Source organism: Oncorhynchus masou, unplaced genomic scaffold, assembly GCF_036934945.1.
Source record: "Oncorhynchus masou masou isolate Uvic2021 unplaced genomic scaffold, UVic_Omas_1.1 unplaced_scaffold_2964, whole genome shotgun sequence".
Classification (NCBI taxonomy): domain Eukaryota; kingdom Metazoa; phylum Chordata; class Actinopteri; order Salmoniformes; family Salmonidae; genus Oncorhynchus; species Oncorhynchus masou.
In genome coordinates, this window is record NW_027009384.1 from 2,035 (window position 1) to 19,068 (window position 17,034).

Genomic DNA, 17,034 nt, shown 5'->3' on the forward strand with positions numbered 1-17,034 from the left:
CCCAGTTGAAATGGTCTAGAACCGCCACTGGGTGGTAGAAGTTGGTATTTGGTTGTTATGTTATTTTCATGGTAGCACAGAATTTGGAAGATCATGATTGATCGTACATTCCAGCACAGTAGATGGCGGTGTGCACTTAAACGTTTGTTTGCGGACTGCCATGACACACAGAAGACGTTGAACTGGTGGTGGCGGTAATGTAGAATGGGTCGGCAGCAGAGTCGAGGAAGGACCGGAAGTTAGACCGGAAGCAGGAAGACACTAATGTGGCTAGCTGGTAGCTAACCATGCATATATTATTAATTGTACCGGTAAAACATTTCAATATTTTCAAACTGTAACATTAGTAACAAGCTAGTGTCCCGTAGAGCCTTCTGCTGTTTTGCGGTAATGCGGATTGACAGAAGAATCTAACCCGGAAGCTGGCCTGGAAGAAAGAAGATGCTTATGTTGGCCTAGCAAGTTAGCTATCTGAGTTGTATGGAAAGTAATCCGCAAGCTAAACTATTTCTGAAGAATTCACGATGAATGAGGTGAGAATGACTGTAACTAATGCTAAACCAGTCGGGATGGCGATGCCTAAAGAATTAGCTAGGTAGATCATTCATTTAGCTAAGTATTAAAGCTTCAATTAGTAGTTGAAACGATCACAAAGGGTCTTGCCTCCCCTCTTAAAAGCTAATAAAAAAAGCTGAGAGGTGGCCTGAAGAAATGTAACCACTCTCAAATTCATAAACAGAGCTATTGATGCAAGGACTGACCATCCATGATATGAAAATGATCGTTTTAACCATGTTGTGAGGTTAAATAGTGTTTGTTTACATTTACTTTGTTTACAAACATCGGAGAAAAACACGTTTATATTTTGGGTTATGATGGGGAACCACAGAATGGGTCAATGGGTACATAGAAGTAATTCATATGTCATGAAATGAATGTAGCAACTACAGATTGCCCCTTTAACATCTAATTCTTTATTTTAGGATTCTGCCGACCTATCCATCCCCCCTCTCTCCTGCTCCACTGAACCCAACCCTCCAGAGTCACTGGTTCCTGACTCTAACCATAGAGACATCGACACCTGCAGTGAAATACCCAGATTTAACATTGTAGTCAAGGAGGAGGAAGACTGGGACGTGGATGATACTGGTAAATAATCATGCTTCATTAATTACATCTCATAGATTACACAGTGCCATTATACAGTGCCTTGCGAAAGTATTCGGCCCCCTTGAACTTTGCGACCTTTTGCCACATTTCAGGCTTCAAACATAAAGATATAAAACTGTATTTTTTTGTGAAGAATCAACAACAAGTGGGACACAATCATGAAGTGGAACGACATTTATTGGATATTTCAAACTTTTTTAACAAATCAAAAACTGAAAAATTGGGCGTGCAAAATTATTCAGCCCCTTTACTTTCAGTGCAGCAAACTCTCTCCAGAAGTTCAGTGAGGATCTCTGAATGATCCAATGTTAACCTAAATGACTAATGATGATAAATACAATCCACCTGTGTGTAATCAAGTCTCCATATAAATGCACCTGCACTGTGATAGCCTCAGAGGTCCGTTAAAAGCGCAGAGAGCATCATGAAGAACAAGGAACACACCAGGCAGGTCCGAGATACTGTTGTGATGAAGTTTAAAGCCGGATTTGGATACAAAAAGATTTCCCAAGCTTTAAACATCCCAAGGAGCACTGTGCAAGCAATAATATTGAAATGGAAGGAATATCAGACCACTGCAAATCTAGCAAGACCTGGCCGTCCCTCTAAACTTTCAGCTCATACAAGGAGAAGACTATCAGAGATGCAGCCAAGAGGCCCATGATCACTCTGGATGAACTGCAGAGATCTACAGCTAAGGTGGGAGACTCTGTCCATAGGACAACAATCAGTCGTATATTGCACAAATCTGGCCTTTATGGAAGTGGCAAGAAGAAAGCCATTTCTTAAAGATATCCATAAAGTGTTGTTTAAAGTTTGCCACAAGCCACCTGGGAGACACACCAAACATGTGGAAGAAGGTGCTCTGGTCAGATGAAACCAAAATTGAACTTTTTGGCAACAATGCAAAACGTTATGTTTGGCGTAAAAGCAACACAGCTCATCACCCTGAACACACCATAACCACTGTCAAACATGGTGGTGGCAGCATCATGGTTTGGGCCTGCTTTTCTTCAGCAGGGACAGGGAAGATGGTTGAAATTGATGGGAAGATGGATGGAGCCAAATACAGGACCATTCTGGAAGAAAACATGGAGTCTGCAAAAGACCTGGGACGGAGATTTGTCTTCCAACAAGACAAAGATCCAAAACATAAAAGCAAAATCTACAATGGAATGGTTCAAAAATAAACATCCAGGTGTTAGAATGGCCAAGTCAAAGTCCAGACCTGAATCCAACCGAGAATCTGTGGAAAGAACTGAAAACTGCTGTTCACAAATGCTCTCCATCCAACCTCACTGAGCTTGAGCTGTTTTGCAAGGAGGAATGGGAAAAAATGTCAGTCTCTCGATGTGCAAAACTGATAGAGACATACCCCAAGCGACTTACAGCTGTAATCGCAGCAAAAGGTGGCGCTACAAAGTATTAACTTGAGGGGGCTGAATCATTTTGCACGCCCAATTTTTCAGTTTTTAAGTTGTTAAAAAAGTTTGAAATATCCAATAAATGTCATTCCACTTCATGATTGTGTCCCACTTGTTGATTCAGTTTTATATCTTTATGTTTGAAGCCTGAAATGTGGCAAAAGGTTACAAAGTTCAAGGGGGCCGAATACTTTCGCAAGGCACTGTATGTATGTATATATATATATATATATATATATATATATAGCGCAGTTTAATTGGTAACACTTTATTTGGATAATCCACCTGTAGATTCTCTACAGACATCAGTAGCATGTCAACTAGCTATCTACTAGCCCTAACCTTACCCTTATTCTAAACATAGCCCTAACCTTAACCCTGGCCCTAACATTTGCATTTTACATTTAAGTCATTTAGCAGACGCTCTTATCCAGAGCGACTTACAAATTGGTGAATTCACCTTCTGACATCCAGTGGAACAGCCACTTTACAATAGTGCATCTAAATCATTAAGGGGGGGGGTGGTGAGAAGGATTACTTATCCTATCCTAGGTATTCCTTGAAGAGGTGGGGTTTCAGGTGTCTCCGGAAGGTGGTGATTGACTCCGCTGTCCTGGCGTCGTGAGGGAGTTTGTTCCACCATTGGGGGCCAGAGCAGCGAACAGTTTTGACTGGGCTGAGCGGGAACTGTACTTCCTCAATGGTAGGGAGGCGAGCAGGCCAGAGGTGGATGAACGCAGTGCCCTTGCTTGGGTGTAGGGCCTGATCAGAGCCTGGAGGTACTGCGGTGCCGTTCCCCTCACAGCTCCGTAGGCAAGCACCATGGTCTTGTAGCGGATGCGAGCTTCAACTGGAAGCCAGTGGAGAGAGCGGAGGAGCGGGGTGACGTGAGAGAACTTGGGAAGGTTGAACACCAGACGGGCTGCGGCGTTCTGGATGAGTTGTAGGGGTTTAATGGCACAGGCAGGGAGCCCAGCCAACAGCGAGTTGCAGTAATCCAGACGGGAGATGACAAGTGCCTGGATTAGGACCTGCGCCGCTTCCTGTGTGAGGCAGGGTCGTACTCTGCGGATGTTGTAGAGCATGAACCTACAGGAACGGGCCACCGCCATGATGTTGGTTGAGAACGACAGGGTGTTGTCCAGGATCACGCCAAGGTTCTTAGCGCTCTGGGAGGAGGACACAATGGAGTTGTCAACCGTGATGGCGAGATCATGGAACGGGCAGTCCTTCCCCGGGAGGAAGAGCAGCTCCGTCTTGCCGAGGTTCAGCTTGAGGTGGTGATCCGTCATCCACACTGATATGTCTGCCAGACATGCAGAGATGCGATTCGCCACCTGGTCATCAGAAGGGGGAAAGGAGAAGATTAATTGTGTGTCGTCTGCATAGCAATGATAGGAGAGACCATGTGAGGTTATGACAGAGCCAAGTGACTTGGTGTATAGCGAGAATAGGAGAGGGCCTAGAACAGAGCCCTGGGGGACACCAGTGGTGAGAGCGCGTGGCGAGGAGACAGATTCTCGCCACGCCACCTGGTAGGAGCGACCTGTCAGGTAGGACGCAATCCAAGCGTGGGCCGCGCCGGAGATGCCCAACTCGGAGAGGGTGGAGAGGAGGATCTGATGGTTCACAGTATCGAAGGCAGCCGATAGGTCTAGAAGGATGAGAGCAGAGGAGAGAGAGTTAGCTTTAGCAGTGCGGAGCGCCTCCGTGATGCAGAGAAGAGCAGTCTCAGTTGAATGACTAGTCTTGTAACCTGACTGATTTGGATCAAGAAGGTCATTCTGAGAGAGATAGCGGGAGAGCTGGCCAAGGACGGCACGTTCAAGAGTTTTGGAGAGAAAAGAAAGAAGGGATACTGGTCTGTAGTTGTTGACATCGGAGGGATCGAGTGTAGGTTTTTTCAGAAGGGGTGCAACTCTCGCTCTCTTGAAGACGGAAGGGACGTAGCCAGCGGTCAGGGATGAGTTGATGAGCGAGGTGAGGTAAGGGAGAAGGTCCCCGGAAATGGTCTGGAGAAGAGAGGAGGGGATAGGGTCAAGCGGGCAGGTTGTTGGGCGGCCGGCCGTCACAAGAAGCGAGATTTCATCTGGAGAGAGAGGGGAGAAAGAGGTCAGAGCACAGGGTAGGGCAGTGTGAGCAGAACCAGCGGTGTCGTTTGACTTAGCAAACGAGGATCGGATGTCGTCGACCTTCTTTTCAAAATGGTTGACGAAGTCATCTGCAGAGAGGGGGGGGAGGGGGACCTTACCTTACCCTTTTTCTAAACATAGCCCTAACCTTACCCTTATTCTAAACATAACATAACCTTACCCTTATTCTAAACATAACATAACCTTACCCTTATTCTAAACATAACATAACCTTACCCTTATTCTAAACATAGCCCTAACCTTACCCTTATTCTAAACATAGCCCTAACGTAACATTGGCAAGCAGTTGCTTATCAACAGATAGTTCATCTACAGATGGTCACACTATCTGTTTAATTTAATAAAAGGGTAATTGTTAATGGAATAAAAACACAGGACAGTGACCGATAATAGCTATAAAATAGTCTTTGTTTACCCCTTGAATCATTCCATGTCATTTCAGGTAGCCATGACAACCACCATCACAATGATTCTTATAAAATTGCGTCTGTAGTTAGTAACAGATAAGATTAGCTTTCCTGCAACATTATTATTTTGTTGAAATTACATTTGATCTCTGAGAAATTAAGCTAAATGATTGAATCCAAATGGGCCCTTTTGATTTATAGGATTGACATAATAGTCAATAAATACCCACATCTGATCTGGATCTAACTTAGTCCTTCCATTGAGTAAGATACACTACGTGGCCAAAAGCTCTCGAACTTTGCCTCTCTGAGTCCGTACGAGAGTTGCAGCGATGGGACAAGAATGGAACAACCAATTAGATATCACGAAAAAGGGGTAAAAAAAATACGTAAAACGTCAAATTAAATTGAAAACATTAAATTAAAGTCAATCACACAGCCATGCAATCTCCATAAACAAACATTGGTGGTAGTAGAATGGCCTTACTGAAGAGCTCGCTGACTTTCAACGTGGCATCATCATTGGACCGAAGAGCTCAACTGCCCCGGTCGGTTGTAAGTGCTGTTATTGTGAAGTGGAGACGTCTAGGAGCAACAACGGCTCAGCCGCATGGTGGCAGGCCACACAAGCTCACAGAACAGGACCGCAGAGTGCTGTAGCGTGTACAAATCATATGTCCTCTGTTGCAACACTCACTACCGAGTAACAGAGGGCAGTTTGGAACAACACTCACTACCGAGTTCCAAACTGTCCTCTGTTACAACACTCACTACCGAGTTCCAAACTGTCCTCTGTTGCAACACTCACTACCGAGTTCCAAACTGTCCTCTGTTGCATCACTCACTACCGAGTTCCAAACTGTCCTCTGTTACAACACTCACTACCGAGTTCCAAACTGTCCTCTGTTGCAACACTCACTACCGAGTTCCAAACTGTCCTCTGTTGCATCACTCACTACCGAGTTCCAAACTGCCCTCTGTTACAACACTCACTACCGAGTTCCAAACTGCCCTCTGTTGCAACACTCACTACCGAGTTCCAAACTGTCCTCTGTTACAACACTCACTACCGAGTTCCAAACTGTCCTCTGTTACAACACTCACTACCGAGTTCCAAACTGTCCTCTGTTGCAACACTCACTACAGAGTTCCAAACTGTCCTCTGTTACAACACTCACTACCGAGTTCCAAACTGTCCTCTGTTACAACACTCACTACCGAGTTCCAAACTGTCCTCTGTTACAACACTCACTACCGAGTTCCAAACTGTCCTCTGTTGCAACACTCACTACCGAGTTCCAAACTGTCCTCTGTTGCAACACTCACTACCGAGTTCCAAACTGTCCTCTGTTACAACACTCACTACCGAGTTCCAAACTGTCCTCTGTTACAACACTCACTACCGAGTTCCAAACTGCCCTCTGTTACAACACTCACTACCGAGTTCCAAACTGCCCTCCGTTACAACACTCACTACCGAGTTCCAAACTGCCCTCTGTTGCAACACTCACTACCGAGTTCCAAACTGTCCTCTGTTGCAACACTCACTCCCGAGTTCCAAACTGCCCTCTGTTGCAACACTCACTACCGAGTTCCAAACTGCCTCTGTTACAACACTCACTACCGAGTTCCAAACTGTCCTCTGTTGCAACACTCACTACCGAGTTCCAAACTGTCCTCTGTTACAACACTCACTACCGAGTTCCAAACTGTCCTCTGTTGCAACACTCACTACAGAGTTCCAAACTGTCCTCTGTTACAACACTCACTACCGAGTTCCAAACTGTCCTCTGTTACAACACTCACTACCGAGTTCCAAACTGTCCTCTGTTACAACACTCACTACCGAGTTCCAAACTGTCCTCTGTTGCAACACTCACTACCGAGTTCCAAACTGTCCTCTGTTGCAACACTCACTACCGAGTTCCAAACTGTCCTCTGTTACAACACTCACTACCGAGTTCCAAACTGTCCTCTGTTACAACACTCACTACCGAGTTCCAAACTGCCCTCTGTTACAACACTCACTACCGAGTTCCAAACTGCCCTCCGTTACAACACTCACTACCGAGTTCCAAACTGCCCTCTGTTGCAACACTCACTACCGAGTTCCAAACTGTCCTCTGTTGCAACACTCACTCCCGAGTTCCAAACTGCCCTCTGTTGCAACACTCACTACCGAGTTCCAAACTGCCTCTGTTACAACACTCACTACCGAGTTCCAAACTGTCCTCTGTTGCAACACTCACTACCGAGTTCCAAACTGTCCTCTGTTACAACACTCACTACCGAGTTCCAAACTGTCCTCTGTTGCAACACTCACTACCGAGTTCCAAACTGCCCTCTGTTACAACACTCACTACCGAGTTCCAAACTGCCCTCTGTTACAACACTCACTACCGAGTTCCAAACTGCCCTCTGTTGCAACACTCACTACCGAGTTCCAAACTGCCCTCTGTTACAACACTCACTACCGAGTTCCAAACTGCCCTCTGTTACAACACTCACTACCGAGTTCCAAACTGCCCTCTGTTACAACACTCACTACCGAGTTCCAAACTGCCCTCTGTTACAACACTCACTACCGAGTTCCAAACTGCCTCTGGAAGCAACGTCAGCACAAGAACTCTTCGCCGAGAGCTTCATGAAATGGGTTTCCATGGCTGAGCAGCCACACAGGTTTGGTATTGCACCATGCGCAATGCCAATCTTCGGCTGGAGGGGGGGAAAGCTCGCCGCCATTGGAATCTGGTGCAGTGGAAACATGATTTCTGGAGTGATAAATCATGCTTCACCATCTGGCAGTCCGACGGACTAATCTGGGTTTGGCAAAGGCCAGAAGAAAGCTACCTGTCCGAATGCATAGTTCCAACTATAAAGTTTGGTGTGAGTCCATATCAAAATGAGGCCATATTAATGCCCATGATTATGGAATGAGATGTTTGATGAGCAGTGACCACATACTTTTGGCCATGTAGTGTATGATGCCAATCTCACCCTAACAACCAGTGTATCGTATCAATTCTCTATGTTTGACAAGTAGTACGAAGCTGCGGCTTGGAGTATTGCTTCTCCATACTATGCATTCCCTGTGAATCTGGTGATGGCTAATTTCTCTGAACAGAGAAAAAAAAACATTTAAATAACGTGCATTATTTACCATAAATTTGTGTGCAAGTACCAGGTTTTTCCCGATAGATACCACTATTCCTGCTACTGCCACATAATTTTATCAATTTTACTGGTCTCCTGTGTTTTACATGGATCAAAACATTTTCCATACAACTTTGTGTACAAAACCAATAGCTTTTTATCATAATGAAAATAAATTGTGTGGTCATCCTCACAAGTCAAGCCAGTCCTCCCATGAAAGCAATTGTTTGTCCATCTCTTAGCAGCCTGATGCTTTAACCAAACTCTAGTGGGCAAAATCTGGTTCCTCCACAATAATTAATGGCAAATAATGCAAGCATCTTCAATGGCGAATTTTGTCTGAACAGGGAATAAAATAAAATCACCAGATTCACAAGGAATGCATTACAAAGAAGCAATACTCCAAGCCGCAGTTCTCGTCAGACATACAGTGACTTGTTAAAGTGTTCCCCCCCTTGGTATTTTTACTATTTTGTTGCTTTTACAACCTGGAATTAAAATAGATATTTTTTGGGGGGGTTGTATCGTTTGATTGACACAACATGCCTACAACTTTGAAGATGGAAAATATTTTATATTTGTGAAACAAACAAGCAATAAGACAAAAAAAACTGAACTTGAGCGTTCATTACTATTCAACCCCCCAAAGTCAATACTTTGTCGAGACACCTTTTGCAGAAATTACAGCTGCATGTCTCTTGGGGTATGTCTCTATAAGTTTGGCACATTTAGCCACTGGGATTTTTGCCCAATCTTCAAGGCAAAACTGCTCCAGCTCCTTGAAGTTGGATGGGTTCCGCTGGTGTCTTTAAGTCATACCACAGCTTCTCAATTGGATTGAGTTTTGGGGTTTGACTCGGCCCTTACAAGACATATACATGTTTCCCCTTAAACCACTTGAGTGTTGCTTTAACAGAATGCTTAGGGTCATTGTCCTGCTGGAAGGTGAACCTCTGTTCCAGGCTCAAATCTCTGGAAGACTGAAACAGGTTTCCCTCAAGAATTTCCCTGTATTTGGCGCCATCCATCATTCCTTCCATTCTGACCAGTTTCCCAGTCCCCGTCGATTAGAAAAACATCCCCACAGCATGCTGGGATGGTGTTCTCGGTGTAATGAGAAGTGTTGGGTTTTCGCCAGATAGCGTTTTCCTTGATGGCCAAAAAGCTAAATTTTGTCTCATCTGACCAGAGCACTGTCTTCCACATGTCTTTTGGCAAACACCAAACGTGCTTATTTTTTTCTTTAAGCAATTTTTTTATTGTCACTATTCCGTAAAGGGTTCAGCAGGGTAGCCTAGTGGTTAGAGCGTTGGACTAGTAACCGGAAGGTTGCAAGTTCAAATCCCCGAGCTGACAAGGTACAACTCTGTCGTTCTGCCCCTGAACAAGGCAGTTAACCCACTGTTCCCAGGCCGTCATTGAAAATAAGAATTTGTTCTTAACTGACTTGCCTGGTTAAATAAAAAGCCCAGCTCTGTGTAGTGTACGGCTTAAAGTGGTCGTATGGACAGATACTCTAATCTCCGCTGTGGAGCTTTGCAGCTGCTTCACGGTTATCTTTGGTCTCTTTGTTGCCTCTCTGATTGATGCCCTCCTTGCCTGGTCGGTGAGTTTTGGTGGGCGGTCCTCTCTTAGCGGGTTTGTTGTGGTGCCACATTCTTTCCATGTTTTAATAATGGATTTAATGGTGCTCCGTGGGATGTTAAAAGTTTCAGATAAGTTTTTATAACCCGACCCTAATCTGTACTTCTCCACAACTTTGTCCCTGACCTGTTTGGAGAGCTCCTCGGTCTTCATGGTGCCGCTTGCTTTGTGGTGCCCCTTGCTTGGTGGTGTTGCAGATTCTGGGGCCTTTCAGAACAGGTGTGTGTATATATACTGAGATCATGTGACACTTAGATTGCACACAGGTGGACTTGATTTAAATAATTATGTGACTTCTGAAGGTAATTGGTTGCACCAGATATTATTTAGGGGCTTCATGGCAAAGGGGGTGAATGCATATACACGCACCACTTTTCATTTTTTTCACTTCACCAATTTGGACTATTTTGTGTATGTCCATTACATGAAACACCCCCCCCCCCCCCAAAAAAATCTATTTAAATTACAGGTTGTAAAATGCAACAACATAGTTAACACCAAGGGGGATGAATACTTTGGCGAGGCACTGTACTTATTATATATTACTTATTACTATATTATATATATATTATATGTATTATATGCGAGGCACTGTACTTATAATATATTACTTATTACTATATTATATATATATATTATATGCAAGGCACTGTACTTATTATATATTACTATATTATATTATATATATATATTATATGTATTATATGTGAGGCACTGTACTTATTATATATTACTTATTACTATATTATATTATACTTATTACTATATATATTATATGTATTATATGCGAGGCACTGTACTTATTATATATTACTTATTACTATATTATATATTACTTATTACTATATTATATACTACTTATTACTATATTATATTATATATATATTATATGTATTATATGCGAGGCACTGTACTTATTATATATTACTTATTACTATATTATATATATATTATATGTATTATATGCAAGGCACTGTACTTATTATATATTACTTATTACTATATTATATATATATTATATGTATTAAATGCAAGGCACTGTACTTATTATATATTACTTATTACTATATTATATATATATTATATGTATTAAATGCAAGGCACTGTACTTATTATATATTACTATATTATATTATTATATATTACTTATTACTATATTATATTATTATATATTACTTATTACTATATTATATTATTATATATTACTTATTACTATATTATATGCAAGGCAAAGAACTGGTTGTCTGGGTGTCTGCTGGTGACTTTTGACCACTTGAATTGGATGTCTGGTACTTTAATATATATTACTATATTTACTGAAGATCATATGAATCTCTTAAATTAGAATGGCCAATTTGGATTCAATCAATTAGCTGTATTCCTCAGAGATCAAATCACATCATTCGAACACAAATGTTTCTGGAACGCTTATGTTGTCTAACTATAGAAACGATTTCAGAACGTGGGTGTTAAAAGCCTCTTGTGTTTTTTGAGGTTGAATGACCCCCCCCCCCCCTTTTATTTTCCAGTCGAACGAGGAGCGAGTTCTAACTCCAGCTCTAGTGATGGGGCACCAGCAGAACCTGAACAGCACCAGGAGAATCGAGCTAAGAAGTTTTGGAGCTGCCCAGATTGTGGAATAGAGATCGCTCACCCATCTAATTTCAACAGACACCTGAGAACACACACAAACCTTGCTAAGGAATCTTCCGTCTGTCCAATATGTGGGAAAGACTTTGTTCACCCCTCCAAACTGAAGAGACATTTCCGAACACATACAGGAGAGAAGCCTTACCAGTGCTCTGTGTGCGGGAAGCGATTCACACTGAAGCCCCACCTGGAAAGACATCAGATGACCCACCCTGGAGGGAAGCAGCCAGACGCGACAAAGAGGCACCCATGCTCCGATTGTGGAAAGGAATGTTTCTCTGCATATGAACTGAAGATGCACATGAGAAAGCACACCGGGGAGAGACCTCACCAGTGCTCCTACTGCGAGATGAGCTTTGGCTGTAAGGGAACTCTATCGAGACACGTACGACGCCATACAGGAGCACCCACACCGAAACCTTACCAATGCTCACAGTGTGGGAAGAGATACGAGTCACCGTCGAGGCTCAGGCAGCATCAGACTGTGCACACTGGAGAGAAACCTTACGAGTGCTCTGATTGCGGGAGGGGTTTCGCTTCGACCGAAGGTCTTCGCAAACGTCAATGCAGCCATGCCAGTAACCATAGCAATCAGTGTACACTGGGAATTCCAGATATGGTGTCATCATCGGGCAGTCAAACTATGAATATCAAGGTCGAAGACGAGGAACAGGTGCTGGCAATTAATGTCAAAGAGGAAGAGGAGGAGGAAATGGTTGTTTCTGTCAATGCTGATAGAGAGAAACCTTACCGTTGTACCTCCTGTAAAAATACCTTTGATCACCGTAGCTCTCTAGCAAGACACAAACAATCCCACACTAGTGTCGCACAATACAGCTGCTCAGAATGTGGGAAGGAATTCAGCCAATCGTGGACTTTCAAGATTCACATGCAACAGCACACCGGAGAGCACCCGTACCACTGCTGTCAGTGTGATAAGAGTTTCTCAGCTTCAACACTCCACAAAAGACACCAGCGACTTCACACTGAGGTGAAACCTTACCCCTGCTCTCTCTGCAGAAATGAATTATCCTCGTCAGCAAATCAGTGCTGTCTCCATGCTGGAGAAGGACCTGTGGCTAGCCTGAGCCAAGCTCCTGGACAGGGATCACAGCAGCAGGTGTCTGCAGCGGTAGAGGAGTCTGTTGTACTGGATGTCAAAGTGAAAGAGGAGGAGGAGGATCCTGCTTTTGGTGAGTAAAAGTGTTTGTGTTGTACTATAGCTTTGATATTTAATGGGTCCATACTTGCAACCTCTTGCTTAAGCTTCAACCATGAGAAAAGTAGCCCTATGCTAACACGCCCAGCTGATTGCATGAGAAAATGTATCCATATGCTAACACAACCAGCTAACACAACCTATTCATATACTGTCTATACATTGTATATATATATTCTGGACTGTTCTGGTACATTTTGGTGGGATTTGTATGTATTGTTTTATATTGTTAGGTAACACTGCACTGTTGGAGCTAGAAACATAAGCATTTCACTGCACCTGCTTTAACAACGGCAGAATACTGTGTGTACACGACCAGTAACATTTGATTTGATTTTAAGTGGAACAGCCTTGATTTGGAGGGTTAAAATATCCTTCTGGTGGTTAGCTCAGGGCTAACTGTGCCAGGTTATCTCATGGGAAACGCTAACATGTAGCATTTTCGAGAAAAGTATGGACCCTATACTTTTACAATATTTCTTTTCTGTTTAGTCAGGAACAAACATTTTGACTTAGTCGGGGTGTTGACTAATTTGAGTTAATCCATATTTATGTCTTTACCGCAGAAGAGAGACCTGACCACTGCTCTGAGAGTGAAGGGAGTCCCTCTACATCAGGACTACCTGAACAACACCAGGGGAATCACACAGTTAAGAAGATTCACTGCTGTTCGGTGTGTGGAAAAAACTGTCACAAGTTATCAAAACTACAAATACATATGAGAACTCACACAGGAGAAAAGCCTTACTCCTGCTCTGTCTGCGGGAAGCAATTCAGTGACAAAGGAAACCTGAAAAAACACCAGACGGTGCACACAGGAGAGAAGCTGTACAGTTGCACCGTGTGCGGGGAGAGTTTCTCTTCATCGTCAAATCTTACCAAACACCAGAGAACACACACAGGAGCGAGTCAAGTGTCTGTAGCTGTAGAAGAGTGTGGTTTTACACCACCATTGGTTATCAAAGTGAAAGAGGAGGACGAGGATCCTGCTTTTGGTAAGTTAAAGGTACATAATTCTGTAAGGGCTTGAATTGCAAAAATGTTTTATTAATAATTATTTATATTACTTTCAGTTATTCAAAGGAAAAAAACTATGGTGACAATTCCACATTTTCACGTAGTTTATCCATCCCATCTTATCCCACAGCAGAGAAACATAACCACTGCACTGACAGTGAAGTGAGTCACTCTACATCAGGAGAACCTAAAAAAAAACAGGAGAATCACACAGCAAAGAGCTCTCATTGCTGTACAGTGTGCGGAAGAGATTGCCAAAAGCTATCATCACTGCTAATACATATGAGAATACACACAGGAGAAAAGCCATACCCTTGCTCTGTGTGTGGAAAGCAGTTCCGTGTAAAAAGACATCTTCAAGACCACCAGAAAGTGCACACTGGAGAGAAACCTTACGTCTGCTCCAAATGTGACAAGAGGTTTGGTTTCGCCTCAGCCTTGAAAAGGCACCAGTGGTTACACGCAGAAGAGAAACCTTACTCCTGCTCTGTGTGTGGGAAGGGTTTCGGCCGTCCAGATCAGTTAAAGGACCACTCTCTGCAACACGCAGGGAAACCCCACTGCTGTTCTGTGTGTGGGAAAGGTTTCAGCCGTCCAGATCAGCTAAAGGACCACTCTCTGCAACACGCAGGGAAACCCCACTACTGTTCTGTGTGTGGGAAGTGTTTCAGTGAGAAGGGGTATCTTGAAGACCACCAGTCAGTGCACACTGGAGAGAAACGACACCCTTGCCCTGTCTGCAAGAAGAGTTTTGTAAGATTAGCAGGCCTTAAAGTCCACCTCAGATATCATACAGGAGAGAAACCTTACAGCTGCGCTAAATGCGGCCAGAGCTTCATTAGTTCTCAAAAACTTCAGAGACACCAGAAAACTCATGCTGGTTTACCACCTGTTGAGTTTCAAAACCCTGTTACAATTGAAGGAGAGCGGGAGGGAGAAGATGAGGAAGTTGGTGGTCTGATTAATTCAGATGGAGAAGAGGTTGGTTGGGATCTTCATCGTCTCGGTAAGTGGAAGCAGAACAGCCATGAATTACATGAATACAATATTGACTTTGAATGAACATCGCTCTTTTATTTAAAAATCCAATGCATCCATTTTTTTTTACTCCATGTGAAATCATTTCTGGGTAAAAATGAAGTACCTTGCTGTGATTGTTTTCAATTAAAATGGTCAACGATAAACAAGCAACATCTCAAGCAAGAATTTTGCTAGGACTGTCTGGGAATTGTCTGAGTAAAGAGGGGAAAACTGAAAATGAGCTGTTATTGGCAGAGCGGTTTGGAACTCTCTTTCTTATTGGTCTGTTAACTACTTTACCGCCTGGTGATGTCACCAGACAGGCCAAAACTCCATCCCACCAAAACAGGCTGAAATTTCAAAATTCTAACAGCACTTACACTAAAAGGGTATTATCGAGGTAGCCTAGTGGTTAGAGCGTTGGACTAGTAAGCAAAAGGTTGAAGTTCAAATCCCCGAGCTGACAAGGTACAAATCTGTCATTCTGCCCCTGAACAGGCAGTTAACCCACTGTTCCTAGGCCGTCATTGAAAATAAGAATTTGTTCTTAACTGACTTGCCTAGTAAAATAAAGGTAACATTTTTTTAAATAAACAGTTTTGTGTGTAAATGTGTATAAAATACAGGAAATCGCATCACTGCACTGAACCTTCTAACCTATGTTGTCTCATTCACACAGACGAGAGTTCGGAGGGGAGAACCTCTACATCAGGAGAACCTAAAGAAACCTAGGGGAATCTCAAAGCTCAGAGATACAGTTGCTCTGTGTGTGGGACAGACCGGCAACGGTTATTTGATCTGAAAAAGACAAAATGACAGTGCACACAGGAGAGAAATCGTACAGCTGTCCTGTGTGTGGGAATAGTTTTAGACGAGCAGACCTCGTGAAACAACACCTGTGGACACACAAAGGAGACACATGGGGAGAAACCTTACCCGTGTTCTGTCTGTGGGGAGACTTTAAGCAAGATCGCCAGACCTTTAAAATGCACAATAGAGTTCATACAGGAGAGAAACCTTACAGCTGTGCTGAATGTGGCCAGAGCTTTTTGCCATAGTTTCTACATCTGTGTTGTTATATTGCTTATATAGGTCTATCTCATTAGTAGCTTATTAATAATTTTAGGTAATGTAAGAATGATGCATTTAATTGTTTTTCTTTACTTTGTGTGTTATAATTATCTCTTGTGATTTTCTCCATGAGGGTGGTGAGAGAGAGACCCAACAACTTATTATATTATAGTATCCCTTCCTCGTAACCATGTTTGCCAGTGACCGTCTCTTCCCATTAAAATATTTTTGTTTGTCAAAAAGTTCCGTTGATAGACCCATGTAATTCCAGCTCGTATTGCGAGTGTTGTTTTCCCAATGCTTTTTCAGTGCGTCTGTCTGTCTATAAAAGTGAATCCTCGTGATTGTATCGTCCTGTTCTCTTTTCGTAACCCATAGTAAAGATGATTCATTCTGTTCTCTTTTCGTAACCCACAGTGAAGAGGATTCATTCTGTTCTCTTTTCATATCGACATTCATTTGTATTGAAGGAGAATGCGGTTCTTATCCGGTTACACAAATCCTCAAGGACTCAGTAGAAACCTTATGGAAGCTGGTCGGCCATCCGCTCCAGTCTCTGTGACAGATTCATGTGTCGACCCTAACAGTTTGTGGGCAACGTTTGTCACCGTTCATAGTTCATATTTAACGTTTTCTTTACAGTTATAGTGTTGTGGCTTTGCTGGCATTCATTTTTAAACCATGGTGTTTCCCCCAACGAGGTTGACATGCTGAAATCACCACTGGACATTATCATTGAGACCTGTAGCTACACGTGGCATGTTGTCCATGATGAACATGTTTATATATCCAATCATTATCATTGAGACCTGTAGCTACACGTGGCATGTTGTCCATGATGAACATGTTTATATATCCAATCATTATCATTGAGACCTGTAGCTACACGTTGCATGTTGTCCATGATGAACATGTTTATACAGTGCCTTGCGAAAGTATTCGGCCCCCTTGAACTTTGCGAACTTTTGCCACATTTCAGGCTTCAAACATAAAGATTGGGCGTGCAAAATTATTCAGCCCCCTTAAGTTAATACTTTATAGCTGCGATTACAGCTGTAAGTCGCTTGGGGTATGTCTCTATCAGTTTTGCACATCGAGAGACTGAA

At 43.0% G+C, this 17,034-nt stretch overlaps 1 protein-coding gene across 3 annotated transcripts; it reads left to right on the forward strand.

Moving 5' to 3' along the window:
* Window positions 1–257: 257 nt before the first annotated feature.
* LOC135534066 (zinc finger protein 271-like) lies at window positions 258–16,272 on the forward strand. Of its 3 annotated transcripts, none has more exons than XM_064961208.1 (6): window positions 258–533; window positions 984–1,149; window positions 11,481–12,794; window positions 13,387–13,815; window positions 13,968–14,843; window positions 15,537–16,272. In XM_064961208.1, exons 1-6 carry the CDS (start codon window positions 525–527, stop codon window positions 15,587–15,589), a joined length of 2,847 nt encoding a protein of 948 aa, XP_064817280.1. In that variant the 5' UTR covers window positions 258–524; the 3' UTR covers window positions 15,590–16,272. The 3 variants fall into 3 exon arrangements, with proteins under 3 accessions (XP_064817280.1, XP_064817281.1, XP_064817282.1); XM_064961209.1 differs by having other exon boundaries at window positions 13,390–13,815; XM_064961210.1 differs by lacking the exon at window positions 15,537–16,272 and having other exon boundaries at window positions 13,387–13,826; window positions 13,968–14,095.
* The last annotated feature ends 762 nt before the right edge of the window (window positions 16,273–17,034 follow it).

Bases quoted from the DNA above. Each gene is read 5' to 3' on its own strand.
- LOC135534066 (XM_064961208.1), top strand. The intron at 13,816-13,967 runs GTAAGTTAAAGG...CTTATCCCACAG, and splicing joins GGACGAGGATCCTGCTTTTG to CAGAGAAACATAACCACTGC. The intron at 14,844-15,536 runs GTAAGTGGAAGC...TCATTCACACAG, and splicing joins TTGGGATCTTCATCGTCTCG to ACGAGAGTTCGGAGGGGAGA.